General features: G+C 43.4%; 1 protein-coding gene across 4 annotated transcripts in view; it reads right to left on the bottom strand.

Annotated features, from left to right (window-relative positions):
• unc5a (unc-5 netrin receptor A) overlaps nucleotides 1-15,915 on the bottom strand; it is a 175,000-nt gene that overhangs the window by 18,126 nt on the left and 140,959 nt on the right. For all 4 annotated transcript variants that reach the window (XM_086012718.1, XM_086012726.1, XM_086012735.1 and 1 more), the window contains 3 exons: nucleotides 13,206-13,293; nucleotides 11,655-11,823; nucleotides 8,497-8,730 (listed from right to left, as the gene is read on the bottom strand). In XM_086012718.1, the coding sequence (XP_085868844.1) occupies nucleotides 8,497-8,730; nucleotides 11,655-11,823; nucleotides 13,206-13,293 (491 nt within the window). The remainder of the gene's footprint in view (nucleotides 1-8,496; nucleotides 8,731-11,654; nucleotides 11,824-13,205; nucleotides 13,294-15,915) is intronic.

Raw genomic sequence — 15,915 nt, 5'->3', positions numbered from 1 at the left:
AGTTAAGTCACCCTGACCCCTGTACAGCTGTGGCAACATTAAGATGCATGAGATGGGCAGCAAGTTCATATATTGCAGGAGAAACCCCAGCCCGCCTCGCTCCCCTTTTGTTCTGACGGAATCGGAGATAGGGTCTCCTGGCTGTGTGTGAGGACTGTGAATTTTAGAATCGAGACCACCCCCGTGACATTCAACGAGGTTGGCTAAGGAGGGAGATGGAGTGCAAAGAGAAGAGAGACACAGGCGGCTTAACATTTGTGTCTCCGGGTCGCTGGAGTGGCCAGCTTTAGCAGGAGAGATAACGGGATTACCGCAATCACGGCCACAGTTTTCTATGACTTCAGCCCCCCGCCCCCCTCCCACCTTCATCCAACACTCAGCCCCCCCCATCCTCTTGGCTCGGACCATAGCCGGGACTGAGATGGACTGGGCCCTGCCTCCATTGGGGAACAAGAGACACTCATACAGCTAATCTCTTCAGGCCGGTGCTGACAGAAAGAGGTTAGCGGCTGCAGCAAACTGGCTCTCGCGGCGCACACGCAGAAAGGCCAGCTCTAAACAAATCAAGGCTATATATATGAGAACGCACTGGGTTGAAAGCTCGGGATTAAAATATTGCACTCTCCTCACAGCAAGCGCTCTTAAATGTTGTCTGTATAGTTGTGTGTCATAAAGTGATTAACCTAACAAACTCAGACGGATTAGAGGCCGCGTTTGATCAGTTAGTCAAGCTTGCACATCAGAGACAGGGGGACAAACAGGCAAGCTTTCAACTTTAAATCCTGGCCCCTCCCCTCTCGCCGACTCCTCGCGGTGATCCGTTTTCATAGTTTTCATAGCAAATGCATTTGTTGCCACAGAAAAAAGCCCGACGACGCGGGCACCGTAAATCAGCGTGTTTGTCAGCGGGGATGTGACGGGCTTTTCCTCTCATCAGTCTGAGCTCCAGTGGCCGAGCACGCCACAGTCAACTCTGACTAATAACTGCAACTACAAGGGACTTGTCTGCTTGCAAGGAGCTGTGCCTGCTGCCCGATAAATCACAGCGTGCGTGAACACTAAAAGATGATGTGAAAACAATACCTCAGCCGTTCTTATTTGAATTTCTTGACAGCAAGTTTCCCATTGAAGAGATCTGGAAAAAATGCACCTCTCACACAGGGGGGCAAAAAGTCACTTATTAATGCTCAAGCTAGTGAGTAAATGATTGCTAAATGGAAAAATCATTGCTGGGGGTCAAACTGTGTCCAAACGATACGGTGGGCCACCAGTTGAGGACATGTTCAACATCCATTACACAGCGGAGCATACCTTTTTACGATCTCAAGACAATCAGACAATGAGCTGAGCACATTCAACTCATTGCATGAATATTGATTCAAGTGTAAATTCTGGACACCAGTTCAAAAGAGAGTTCCTGCAAATATCTTGGTGAGAGCACATTTGAGACAAAGAGCTGCGAGTAAAAACACTTCAATTATCAGCTAAGCAATGTGATGCTTTTGCTGCCGTTCGATCAAATCAAATCAAATCAATGCAAACCTTTGCTGACATTTTACAGTGCTGAAGAATATGTGCCTGGTGTTCATATGTGACATTTGCATCACTGCAACAGTTACAATGAGGATATATAAAGAAACAATATATACTTTTCCGCACAATTTCATCAATCCAAATCATCATCTGGAGGATACGCTGGCTAACGCCGCCTTTGCCATTGCGACCTTAAACGATATTGGTAGACCAGCGTGGGGACCATTCATGTTGCATTAATTAACGCACACAAACAATCAAACGGATGAAATGACATACCATCTGTCTAGCTGGGCGCATAAATATTATGCTACAAAATATCCCAGACTGAAACATACAAGTTATTGCATGTAAACGTTAAGTAGAGATAATGTTTATCAAGCTCGATGTGAGTGTGTGTACATTTTAAGACTGAATCTCCTTAGGAACACTATTGTATGCAATACTTGCATATTATGGAAGATAAAGCTTAACGGTATCATTTACTGTAAAAAAAAAAAAAAAACACACACACACACATCTAAGGGAACACTAGCACAGGGTTTTTGAGATTTAATTCCTTTTTATGTTTCTCAAAGTACTTCATTGACAACAAAAGTGCATTATTACGCAACATGTTTGCAAATACTACCCTGAGGGCTCCATGTAACAAGGCTGCCCGTAGAGCCACTAACACGTGGATGACTACAATGAATTAAAATGCTCGGACTAAAGAGACTTGTACCCAGAGGTGTGCCGACCGCCACCAAGCCTGATAAATGTCTGATGTTGATGACTTAACAAGGACATACTATACGTTCAACTCCAGTACTGTGGGTAAATCGCCACCTGGTGGTTTGGGAAGGTCACCAGCACACTTGACCCCAATACAAATGGACTGTAAACCGTACAGTATCAGTTTTGAATCAATGAACGAGGCAAATTGTTTATATATGTCCTTTCCTTCACAACTATTGCTGCCAAGTTGTAAATATCAGAGCTAGATATAAGAGCGCAGGTGGCGGTTTAATTGGCAGCTTGTTGGAGGTCTGTCTCTGTAGCGCGTCGGTAGGAGGTGCGCGGCAGGCGTTCGACAAGTGGTGGGATGGCACGACATCAGTGACGCTCTCCCACAGGGCGAGCGGGGATCAGCCGAGTGCACGGCGAGGGCAAGGCCCAACGCCACTCACGCCTCCTCTGCTGCCGTGCGAGAATTGGCCGGGCCCATCAAGAGCGGGACGCACATTAAATATTAACGCAATTGCTCTCGGCAGAGCCCTGCTAACATACGTCGCGCATCAGTCGGAAATGTCGCCGCTTCCCCAGAGCCCCCACGCACTTTGGATCAAAGACAATAACATTGCTTCTAATCTGCTGTAATTGGGAGATAAGAGATTGCATGGCGCAGCGAGCCGACATGAATGTACGGATGGATGCGCGCGTGTTTACGGAGGCACTGAGTCAGGCTTGTCAGAGAAAGCCGGCAATGAGACTTGAGAGGACATTGTCAGTCTCTCTTTTCATTCCATTGCTCTTTCCTGTCATAGAATAGGCAGCGCGTCTCCTTCTCAGATGTTCTCATCTGCCGTCGGAAGTACGCGCTGTTTAACGAGCGGGAAGTTGGCTTCCAGTCTGGAAAACAAGGTGCGGAGCTTCGGCAGACGGCAGGGGCTGCAATTTTACTCACGTTTGGATGGCACGCTACTTTCCGCCGGCACAACTGCTGCTCCGCCGCTCACACCGAACCCCCTGCTACTCCAGCACCGATACACACAACAATTAACAGCCGCCATGGTGAACGTCTCATCATAAATGGTGCATTTTAAAGACAGTGATTAGTGATTAGGCTCAACTCTCCAGGGAAGTTTAATCTCCACTCAAAGTGGTTAATGTACTTGCTAAATGAACTGCTCCCTCCATAATAGCATCAAAAGCGGTGTGAAGTCGAGATTACTAAACAGTGTGGGCCACATTCTAAATCACTCGCTAAAAAGTACAGAACCCTGGAGATGCCGTGGCTTACCACAGGGCCAGGTTGTGCGCGAGACGGCGAGCTAATGCACTCAAAGGCGTCGGGGGAGCTGCAGACTATGGCAGCACAAGTGGCAAAGTCAACAAGCTCCCATGTCCTTTTCCCGGCGAGTGAGAGCAGAGATGGCGAGCAGACAGAGAGACAAAGAGATGGGAAAAGTTTTCGAGCAGCAGCAATTTTCCCACACGGGGCACGGAAGGTCAATTTAACAGTCGGACTGCAGGCAAGCAAGAGTGCTGAGTTGAATATGCAACAAGGACCTTATCATGACTGCTGCTTTGATAGCATGCAAAGTCAAAACAACCTCTGTGAGGGGCAGCATCCACAGCACAGAACTTTGTACAACCCGACTCCCAAAAAGTTGTGTTGTCATAAACAAAAAACAGAGCGTGATACCAATCAATTCACTTTAGACTACAGTAAGGAAAATATATTGAATGTCCGTGACCTTCAATATTTCAGGTGGCACCACAGCCAGGAAACTAGCAGAGCACAGAAATGCTTTCGAAAATGTCAGCAAACATATTTTGTTGCTGCATTCACAAACATTCAGTACGTTGGTTGATTCCATCATGTAAAATGGAGAGACAATCATCAACTGAATTTGGAAATGTCAGTCTATCTTGCCTGAGGTAAACAATGTACAAATAGTGTGGTCTGATGAGACCATATTTAATTTTTTTTTGTTTTGTTTTTTTGTAAAGCATCAATGTCTTACTCCCAAGCCCCATGTGATGGTGTCAGAGGGAGGAGTTCAGGTCAAGCAAAAATGGTTGAAAATAGTGTCCTAGATCTTAAAAGGTATTTTCGTAAACTTGAGAATGATTGCATTTTAAAATGAAGAATGTTAATCAAACTGCCAAATGCAAACAACATTTCTGGAAAAATGTCCTATTTCCAGGTAAGTGCAGTACTGGATTTACTCAAATAGGGTGTACTTTGCTTTTTATTTTGCTTGTTTTTGGTCCATACTGTAGATGGATCATGTGGGAAAGTGATGGGTGTCGACGCCCCTGTTGCTCAGTAACTCAACAACCAACAAAGTAAAGTCAACAGTAACTCAAGAACCAACCGCAGTGCTATGTGAGTGTTCTCCACATTTATCAGAGGGGGTTTATTATCATTTTATAAATATTACACATCATCCCAGATTTCCTGTAAAAAGGGCCGTCCATTAACTTGTAGTTTACATTAGAACAGAGCAGCAGCCAGTAGCGATGTTTAAAGTGTGGCGTCGACAAGGGATGTCGCGATATCCAAATGTCACGATAGGACAATATCACGATATTGTGGGGAAGTTGGCGATATATAAAAAGTTCACAATACTGTACAAAAGCTTACGATATAACAACAGGGAGCTCATATGAAAAAAAAAAAAAACATCACAATGTTCAGTTTTTGCACATAAGAGCATTCACAAAGAACTGGGCTTGGCCAGTGATGCGCTCCTATTGGCTCAGCAGCGCAAAGTATCATGGTCTATGTAGTTCCTAATGCTGTCTTCGGCTGAAGCTGGCCGACGAAGATCTTGAAAAAGATTTGCTGGTATGACTGATTTATGGGATCTTTTATTGGTTAGAACACAGTTTTGTTCATGTGAGCAATAATCTGTTTGATTTCTGTTTAATTTGGTTGTGTGGGTGTGTGTATAGTTTCTGGAGAACACGAAATATAAACACAAATGAAATAAACATGAGCAGTTGTATGTGTCTACAGAATGATAGTTAGCTGTATTCCTAATTATACATATAGTTCAAATAGTACAGTTAACATTAACCTCAATGTATATAAATGACTTACAATGACCGGACACCTAATATTGAGGCGCTAACTTGCTAATGCACGCGCACATTGTGAATCAGGTAAATTTGTGGAGGAACTCAAATAATAAACTAACCACCAGAGGGTGCTGCAACTGCACAAATGGGAAATAACTGTGGCTATTCAACAGATTTTCTGCTATTAATATTGTGACATGACGATAACGATATAGTGGAAAATCATGATATTAGCGATATTGTGACATCCTTGCGTCGACTTCTTGTTATTCCCCCGTTTTTGGCTTACGGAGGAGGCAGAGCAACACCTGGCACGCTTTCATTTTGAAGGCGTAACTTTACCAGCAACAGAATGCCTACACTGGTATAACGCCCAAGTGTTGCTGAGCGGATTGGATGGGTCATTGCATGCGGTTGTGAATAAAAGCTTGCATGCGGATTACGCCTTGCAGTCTGTTTGAACCCCTTCATATCATTCACAATACAACACACACACAGTCAAGGGGGAAGAAGGCGGGCACCTTCCTTAAAAAAAATATGACATCATCAGCGACTACAGTAGTTGATGTTGACTCAACTTTCATCTCAGTAGCGTCGACTTAAAAAAAAAGAAAAAAAAAAAAAGTTGTGCACCTCCTAGTGACTACTCCACAAAGGCATTACAGACATCATTTCCAGCCTGTGCTAGACTCTCATCAGCTGCAGCCCAAGGAGCCCTCACCTCCTCCATCTTGTTTATGCCCCACTGCTGTCCATAGATTTTGCTGGTGGCGGTCATGTGGACAATGAGGTCGACCATTACAGCCAGCAGAAGTGGACTTGAGTGGGAAATGGTACTTGCGACTGTGGGTGGTGTCTAATGAAGAGGAGTGGGACGGCGAGAGAGCGAGCACGGGGGTTGCTGGGAGAACACTGGGACAGGCTCTCCTTTTAATTTACTAATTAACCATGCAAATGAAATCCTAACCGACTACTCAGAGGCAGCCCCTGGGGGAGGGAGGAAGGCATTAGCACTTGATTATACCACGTCCACGCAAAGGGCAGGAAAGAGAGGGGAAATACGGCGGTGAGCAAAGCAAGGGAAGCGGCAGCAGCAGCAGCAGCAGCAGCAGCAGCAGCAGCAGCAGCAGCAGCAGCAGCAGCAGCAGCAGCAGCAGCAGCAGCGATGGCCTGCTGCAGCCGAGCAGCACCAGGCGTGCACACAAACATGCCACCGATGACCGTATACTGTCATTAACCGGGACCTATGCATTGCTTCTCATCCAAAACTCACACGCTGGCAACACCACATTGTTTTATCATATTGTCACATTCCCTCTGGCTATGTAATGCATTCAGTTCAAGCAAGCTAAAAGACAATGCAATCATAACTAGAACTGCATGATCATAGACGACCACAATGTATCCCACCGGGCAATTGTTTATGATTCTGTGTGTGCTATGAGCCGGAAAACAATCTGCTTCCAATAATAAGACCTGTAATAATTTCTATTGATTTCCATGATTGATTTGTGTCTTTTCTGACATAAACATATACTGGCCACAACCTTAGGGACATCTGCAACCCGCACATGTAACGAGCCAATACAAGAGCAGTATAAAATAAAACGTTTTGTGCATTTTTGCTGTTACACAACTATCAATGTTGAACATATAAAATAGACTGCGTAGAAAATGAACTTTCCCAAAGTCGTTTAATTAATTTGCAAAGAAGTTCAAAGTTCAGTTCACAACTTTTTTCAGTGAACTTGTTCAGTTCAGTTCATATAAAAAATTGAACTAAGTTAATTGGTCCAAAAATGAACTTGTTCAAAGTTTTTTTTTTTTTTTTTTCTTTTCCCAACAATACATTACAGCGAGCCATTACCCTCCAAAAACTGGCATTACCCCATTGGTGCAACCCATTCAGTCCACACGAGTGGACGGCTGCACCTTCACCCAACAATCTTATGAGGGAAAAACTTCCTGCTTGAATGCAGTTTTTAAAAGAGGAATTAAGGAATACAGTCATTTGTGCGCTAGTACGAATACAAGGAACCGGGCCGAGGTAGGAAATGAGCTGCCACACACACTAACTAACTAAACCCCCCTTTCATCTCCAGGCTACTGCAAAACACACACACCTTCGACTTAATTGCTAGAGGGGTTGGAAAACTTGCTAAAAATAGCAAAAACGTTGCTGAGTTGGCAAAAGTGCAGACGAGTCGTAGGTCTCGCTTGATATCTCGCTTGTCCTAGCATCCACACGTGTGCAAATAAGATGAAAGCACAACTTTCAAAATGAAAGCACTGCATATTTTACATTTTGCTTTGACTTCATGGTCACTGCGAGGACCGGTCAGATACTGTGGGCTGGGAGGGCCGGACGTGACCCCCGGGCTGTACTTTGCCCAGATCTTCTGTAGTGGAATTCAAAAGCCCAGCATGTCAATCTTATTATTTCGAGCAGTGTTCACCAACCTGTACTGAGCCAAGTCATAGTTTACATTACAAAATGACATAGAGTGGTACCTTGACCAATTACCCCCATTGAAATAAAATGGAATGCCATTATCCATTCCAGTCCCCTCAAAACACCACCGTTTTGCTTTTAACAAAGAAAAAACACAAGGTATTGTATAAAAAACAAAGTGAATGTAAAGAAATCCACTGATTTTAGATTCCGATATGAAATTGTAATGACTCTACGTTGGGACCAGCCAAAAGTCACAACAACTGTCGTGTGCGTGTGGCGTGGCCTGGCCTAGCCGCTATTCAAGTGTTTTCTTTTTCAATAAACAGCTAATTCGGTTTATTGTACCACCTGCCACCTAGTGGAATAGCATTTCATTGTTCTGCTGGTTACTATAGCTTGCTGGCATAGATAGATGGAAGACGTCATTTGTGGTCAAGAACTGGCCAATTAAGTGAAATGTGATAACTTCTCACAGCACATTAATGGGTGGATGGGAATCTCTGTTCGAGAGCGCACTTGCACGACAGTTAACTAAAGGTCCCTACTTAAATATTGCCTGTACAATTAATTAAGGTTGTACAACGGAGACAGTTTGACCCTCGAATAAATGCCTTCACCGTATAGAATGTAATTGACAAAAGTCAAATTAACGGATGATCAACTAATTCCATCCTTGTGCTCTTAGGTTGGAAAACCGCAAAAGTGACAAGACAATGTACCTTAAAGACATCCTGCGTGTCGTCCATGCAGTAGACCCTGATGTTGTACTCCAGCGTGGAGCAGTAGGCGTCGGAGAAGAGCACCAGCCTCAAGCGCTTGGCGGCGCCCATGTGCAGAGACTCTCCCACCAAGGCGAAGGTGCCCAGCTGCTCGGAAAAGAGCTGGCACGTCTCGGCCTCCAGCTGGCAGTAATAGGGATCCGACGCCAGCTCCTCGCCCATCAGCAGGACGTCCTGCAGGAGGCGAGGAGTACAACACCAAGTTGTGAATGAAAGCTCCAGCAGCCGTTTGATATAAGAGGGGTGGGTTTTGTTCACGGGGGCTTTTGTCAGTTTGTAAAATGATCTGAGCTTAATGTCTTTAAGGTAATGTTACATAGGATTGAGTGGCAATAAAGTCGACACAATATTTAATTCTGTGCTGTGTTTCCTCAAATGCTCCCTGGGGTGCGCTGGGTCCTAAAGAGACCAAACCAATGCTGGGTTATTTATACACCGGTTGAAGAGTTGACCCAGCCTGGTAGGTTAATATTTTAATCCAACAAGGAATAAAAACCAGGGATGTTCGATACCACTTGTTTCTCGAGACTGACACCAGCACGAGTATTCACTCTGAGTACTCACTCACTGAGTACCGACACCTCTAGTACTTTTGACATATACATTTCATTTAACATAATGACAAAACAATTGCGAACAAAGACCTTTCTTTCTGACGCAACCGATTCACCAATGTGTCAAACTGCCGCACTATAGTGTCATCTACTGCCGAGGAGGACTTGATGTCAGATTTTTCTCCCTCAAGTATCGGTGGCTAGTATTGGCAGCCTCCGTGAGTACCGGATACCTTAAAATAAGGCGGGTTGTGGTACTCTACTGTGGTACCATCTCTAGTAGAAACTACTCTGATTAGTTAAAGATTCCAAGAAATAGGTTAACAGATTATACTGCAAGTATAGTTATGGTTAAAAATAATACTAATTTGATTACCAACATTTTCTCATAGTAGTAAGAAGCACATTTTCCCTGCCAGGGGTTGCCAGAGCAAGTCACATGCATGATACTTTTGGTACACATACCTGTCAACCCCGGATTGTAGTTAATCTTACAAAAGTTGTAATTTGCCCGTACAAACCGTACACATTATTTTCAAATGGCTGCCGTCACATGATCGGAAATCAGCTTTTAAAAAAAGTAAACATGATGTTGCGGATATGTGTGACAGCTTGTGCGTGACGTGTGTGTGTTGTGCGCATGCGTGGGGAAGAACGCGGAAGACCCTTGTCTCCCTCTGACGCGTGCTGTTGGGTTACTGGGATCCCCCTTTTCGACAACGTGCAACGGCCGCACCGTTTGGAGAAAACTCTCCCCTGCGTCTCCTGACTACGGTTAGGTGACAAAATCGGGAACGGATAACACTGATAAGATTGACCTTGGCCGTACGGATTTGCGATGTACGGCGTACATGTTTGAAAAGGTGTTTCCACCTGTACAAATGACGAAAAAAAGCGTACAACTTGACAGGTATGGGTGCAGTTGTTGCACCGGATGCCCTTCCTGACAAAAGCCACTTATTTTCCATAGGTGGCCGTCCGCCCTGACTGGAACTTGACCCCTCATCCCCGTGTCCAATGTCAGCAGCGTTACCCAATGAGCCCCCACTGACAGTTTCTAAGAACGTCACTTTAAATGTACACAACAAAACTGACAAAAATGGCAACCAGCTTCAGATCTTCAGCTCAGTTGAATAAAATCTTACCCAATCTTCTGGGTCAAAATAATTAAACCAACCACGGATTAAAGTAACCCAATGTGCTCAAAATTCATAGCTATCAAGCTAGCGGGTTAGAAAAACAACCCAGCCACTTTTTAATGGGTATGAAAGGAGACTGTAATAGATTCCTGGCAAGAATAGATGGTTCTCGCAAAAAAGAGGCTTAATTGGCAAATACTGGATCACTGACAATTTTGGGTCTCTTCCTAGGTTTGGAGTTTGTTAAGTGAGACAACATAGCACCGTTGCCTGATGATCAGGATTGATTAGAAAAAAAAAAAAAAGATGACAGCTGTACAAGAATTGAGTGCCGCTTATTTTCCAATGGGAAAGAGGACAGATTTTAAAATGTCAAAGCGGCAGCTGTGCCACAACAGCATCTCCAGTAATAATGACGGGAGACTTACAAAAAAGTACCAGCGATCAGGACTAGTTTTACGAGACAACGCTGCTCTCTATGCTAATTTGATGGGGACAAATTGGACTCGAGGTGACAATGTTTTCTCTGGAAACTCCATCATGCCAGTTGACTGTCTCTTCCCATTGGCCACATCAGGCTGAAGCGAGCATTATGGCTGCCAAACGGTCTGATCTATGGAACCGCACGCCATCTACATCAATGGAATTAGTATCGACACAATTCATTAGCTATGCGACCACAACAGAGTCTCACGTTTTCATCATCTTAATATTTCCTGGAGGTGTGGGACGGCTCAATTACACCACTGAGTGCTCATTCTAGGAGCAATTCATTTCCCTTCCGCCTGCTCCTGGATTCATTTCCTCCATCTACGCCAAATCGCTGACCCTACATTCTCCTTTCTTTGTCCACATTCTTCAAATGGTGGTCACGCAATTGGGCTATATTTGGTTGGATCGATGATTAAAAGCGCAGGTCAAGCTCCTGCCTCGGACAGACCAGTCCATTCCGTAGACAGCCGCACGCTGCGAGGGTGAATTATTTACGCGCAATATTGAACATGAGAGACGACCTCCTAATATCCTAAAGCCCACCGGCAGTCTTTCCACTTGCTGCCTCAAACCATGAAACAAACCATGTTTGGTGATGTTCAAAAGTTCTTGTCAACCTCTTCCTCTGACTTTCTAATTCTTGGCCAGAAACATGGGGAGCGAACTCCACCCCCAACTGTAATTAAAAAGCAGAAATAGCCAAGAAACACTAAGAGTACTTTGAAGTAAGTATCACGTTGCCGGGCAACTACCGAAGTGGAAAGAGGCGGTGCTTACAGGCTTTTGTTCCGGCGCAATAAGAAAACGTTCTTGCGGTCAAGTGTTGGGCCTGACTGGACAGCAGATGCCACTGCCCCATTAAAGCCTCTCTGGTGTATTTCTATCAACGGTTGGCGCCGCTGCGCCATCTCACCTCCCAAGCGCCCTCGTAGTTCTGCTTCTTGAGGCGGACGGCCCAGTTATCAAGGCATGCGTCAGAGCACTGGTCCATGCTCAGGATGACGGGGCGGCTCAGGACCACCCCCGGAGGCCCGCAACTCACAACCGGGCTGAGCAGGGTCTGGCAGCCGGCCAGGGGCAACCTACACCGGTCCGGAGAGAGGGCGGCATGAAGCATAGTCAAGAGCTTTTACTGGAGTTATCAGTGTGAATATACTGGTCTCTTTAAGGAGGCATGTGACACTGTCACCTCTGCAAATTAGCTGGCTGCATAATGAAGGCCTGCATTACAAGGTTGGGAGGAATGCCAGACAATGTCACACACGCTATGATCGTGACTACAGCTGAACCAGTTTGAAAGATTATTCAACTGCAATTTCTTCCCCCGTCGACAGTGTGATTGCGATTTAAAATGAGATTTTTTTTTTTAAAGGTTCCACTTCCCATGTACAGCGTTTTTCAATAAACAAGAATTAAATTAACCCGTAAACAATATCAGATTCATTATGCATAAATGTCATTTGTCATACAGGTTAGGCTTAAGATCAAATCAAAGACAAATGAACAACAAATTAATGAAAGAGTTTTTTGATCTACTTCAATCAGGGTTTACTTACTAAACCCTTCAATCTTTGAGACTTTTATGATAACAACTTCACAAAATTCCACCAAACAAACCTGGTGCAAACCGAAGTCAGATGACAACAATAATGCAACACAAATCTGCACCTTTATCACTTTAACTTTTCAACTTTCAAACAATGACAGCGCTGATCCTATCAAGACATTAAATACATAGAATATAAAGGCTACTGACTGTTTTTCACCCTAAATAGCAGCCCTTGTGATTTGAAAATTGCATTCTACTAAAATTACGATGTGGCTTTGAATTCAATTAATTGTTCAGCCCTACTCGGCCAAGCAAAGCAAGGCAAGGCGGCTTTATTTATACAGCACATTTCATACACAAGGTAACTCAATGTGCTGAACCCAAGTAAAAGTACATTTCAAAGCATTTACCAGCAAAAGAGTTGGAGACATTTAAAAGCAAAGTAAAGAAATAAAAGTATCTTACTGAAATTACTAACAAAACGTACTGTGCAAACACACGGATTTTGAAAACATTTTAAATGCTTCGAAAGACCTTAATCACAGTTATGAGAAAGATTTGTTTTGTTTTTTTTAACTTTAAAACCATTTACACTTGAGGCTAACTTCACTTCCATTGGCAGCTTATTCCATTTGTGTGTAGCATAAAAGCTAAATGCTGCTTCACCATGTTTTCTCTTACCTCCGAGCTCCACTAATTCACCTACTGGGCTTACATTCCGTGAGCATCTCTTTAATGTAATCTACTGTATGTACTAGTGACTACATGCCTTACGGCAGATGAACAGCAGTGTTCCTCAACAATTAGTTTGATTTAAAGCGCTTTATTTATTTGCATCCCTGGCATGGACTCTAAAGACTTGCCTGATTGAACTGTAGGACATCAAAACAAACAGGCAGTGCTTAAGGGACCCACCTTAAATCCTCCTTTTTCTGAACGGTGAGATAAATCTCATAGATCTTGCCTCTGGGGATGGCCTCAGGAGGAATCAGCAGACTGATTCCTAATGCAAATAACAAAAGGTAGAGAGAGGGGGTAGTGAGAAGAAGGGGTCTCATTTGTTCAGACTGAACAGTGGCTTTGTCAGCGCACAAAGACGGCTGGGCCTCGACAAAATTGTGTGGCTGCGCAAACAGCAAAACAAATCTACTGTGAAGGTCACGAGCAGCCCGAGCCGGGTGCAGTCGATGCAAATCTCTGCACTGGCAGCCGAGGTGACGCACGTCTCGTGTGGTTGACAATTAGCAGCGACAAAAGCGCGCGCTGCATTGCAGTTTTAATGTGTCCTGCCTGCCTCAAAGCAGATAATTGAGACCGAGGAACACAAGACTACGGGAAAATCCTCGCATCCCCATGAGAGCGGAAATGCACCTGAGAGGGAAAAAAAAAGAGCCGGTGAGGTCGTTTGAGCGTTGTGGCATTGTGAAGCCACAATTACCCACTTAGAATTCTATTTAAAGCGTTGTACAAAAATCAAGACACAAGTGTGAGGGTTGCAAAAAGGCTTATCTGTTGAATCAGGTGAGTCTGCTAAAAATGCTCACAGCCCCTGCAAGGATCTATAAACTCCATCTCCCTTCTGCCTCAACGAAATGATCGTCAGGCAAAATTAGGTTCGACTCAATGCATGCAAGTGCAGATTGTATTTCTGTGTCGCAAGGAAATGATGCATTGTATAGCCTGCATAGCTTTAAGTTAACCATGCATAAAACATTGAGTGAAAACAAGAGCACTCAGAGCGAAACCTTCCGCAAAGGCTTAAAGATTTGTCACCTGTAAAGCAAAAGGGCGTTGATCCTAATAGCTAAGAGGTCAGCTCATACAGAGCCTATATCAGCGCAACAATTTTATTTACCAGAGACAGAAATGTGGAATGATGGAATTAACCACACTAAAGTGAAAGTTGATGCCAAATACGCATCCTGAATGTGATTCAAATTAGAAAAATTACCTGATGAGGTATAAACTTTTTTTAACCCATAAAAGACACGCAAATTTGGAAATGTTGATGTCAACCAAGGTTATTACAATTGATGAAAATGAACAAAATAAGTACAATGAAAATTTTAATTACAACAAATTACATAAAAAACGTCCTTTATTTTTGTCTTTTGTCAATGAATTTCATACATGAGCTTTCGACATTGATTTTATACATACACACACACACACACATATATATACATACATATATATATATGCACATACATATATATATACATATATATCCATTTATCACATATACATATACATACACATACATATGTCAACTTGTACGTGTGTATGTATTTATTTGCACCAAAATGTAACAACAAATGTAATTGAAGGAATACCTAGCCATTAGGTATGGGCATGCGAACCAACAACTTGATAAACTCTAAAAAAGAAACAATAGGAATTTGATTGATTGTGTTGAGTTGGTGACTGATTAATTACCGCTTCAAGCTAAATTGAGTGAACTACAAACATGCCATTGTTTCAGTCTCTCAGTTTGCTGACTAAGAAGAACATCCTATCTCCAACGAGACCTCTGTTAACATACTAATAAACACAACATTTAAATAATTAACTGATTGTTTGTTTTCCCCATTGCTCTTCAAGACAACTGAGTCAAATACCCATCCAAACTCACTTTTGTTTTTTTTCCCCCTTTCGCAATGTAGGCATAAGTGTCGTGGATATTCTATAATTGCGCTCCAGACAATTTTTTAGTGGACTCTGCCTGTGCATTTAGCACACCCTTGCAGACATCAGCTAGTGATTCACCGGGCGTCATCATGACTGAAAGGCCTAATTGGAATAATTTGTTCTCGGTTGTATTCTTGGAATCTCTCTGAGTACGTTTCATTTGGTACAATGTCTTCATTCTACTGTCAAAGTGGATGTTCAGTGCTGTGATAATAATAGGCTAATCATGGTCTGCAGAGTGGTCTTAGGGCTTCAAAGGTTGCAATTAGGATTGATAAAGGCCTGAATACATAAAGAAAACAAGTACAGGGTTCCAGCAGCAATTCAACTTTACCACCCGATAAACAGACATTTATCCATCCCAGCTCGAGTGCTTTCACAACAGCCATAACTGTACCAAAGCATTGTGCAGAATGAACAAAAAAATGCATACAAAAATTACAAAAAAAAAACCCCACTAAAAATAAATAAATTCATAAATGACCAAACAGAATCTTTTATATTCAAGACACACCACAGCTCTCTTTACATTGGCACTTCACACGCAGGAGGTACAGTTCCTTTCCCTCTTGTTGATTGAATCTGAAAGAGGAGCAAGACTCAAATCTGAATTGACCAGTATGAGGACGCCAGGATCATAGATGATGCCATCACAGCGTGCATGACGTCACTCCCTACGAGCTGGGTTTGAATGTAAGCAACTTTAGTTTTCGAACCGCCGAAAGTGAGTTGGTAGTGAGCAACACGCATACAGAAAGATTAGCGCCGTTCTCCGGTCCAATTCATCTCTCTTGCTTCACTTTACTTTTTAGCACCAAATGACAAGAGAGGCTGGAAAAATACAATTTAAAGAGAAAAAATATTCCAGCTGGCATTGGGCGAGATACACCAAGGTCTGGTCACCAGTCAATTGCAGGACAGACAAACACTTTGTGCC

Source organism: Filicampus tigris, chromosome 2, assembly GCF_054856515.1.
Source record: "Filicampus tigris isolate MCC_2025a chromosome 2, RoL_Ftig_1.0, whole genome shotgun sequence".
NCBI lineage: Eukaryota > Metazoa > Chordata > Actinopteri > Syngnathiformes > Syngnathidae > Filicampus > Filicampus tigris.
The sequence above is the reverse complement of the archived record's forward strand: the minus strand, read 5'-3'. Positions and strand labels throughout refer to the sequence as shown.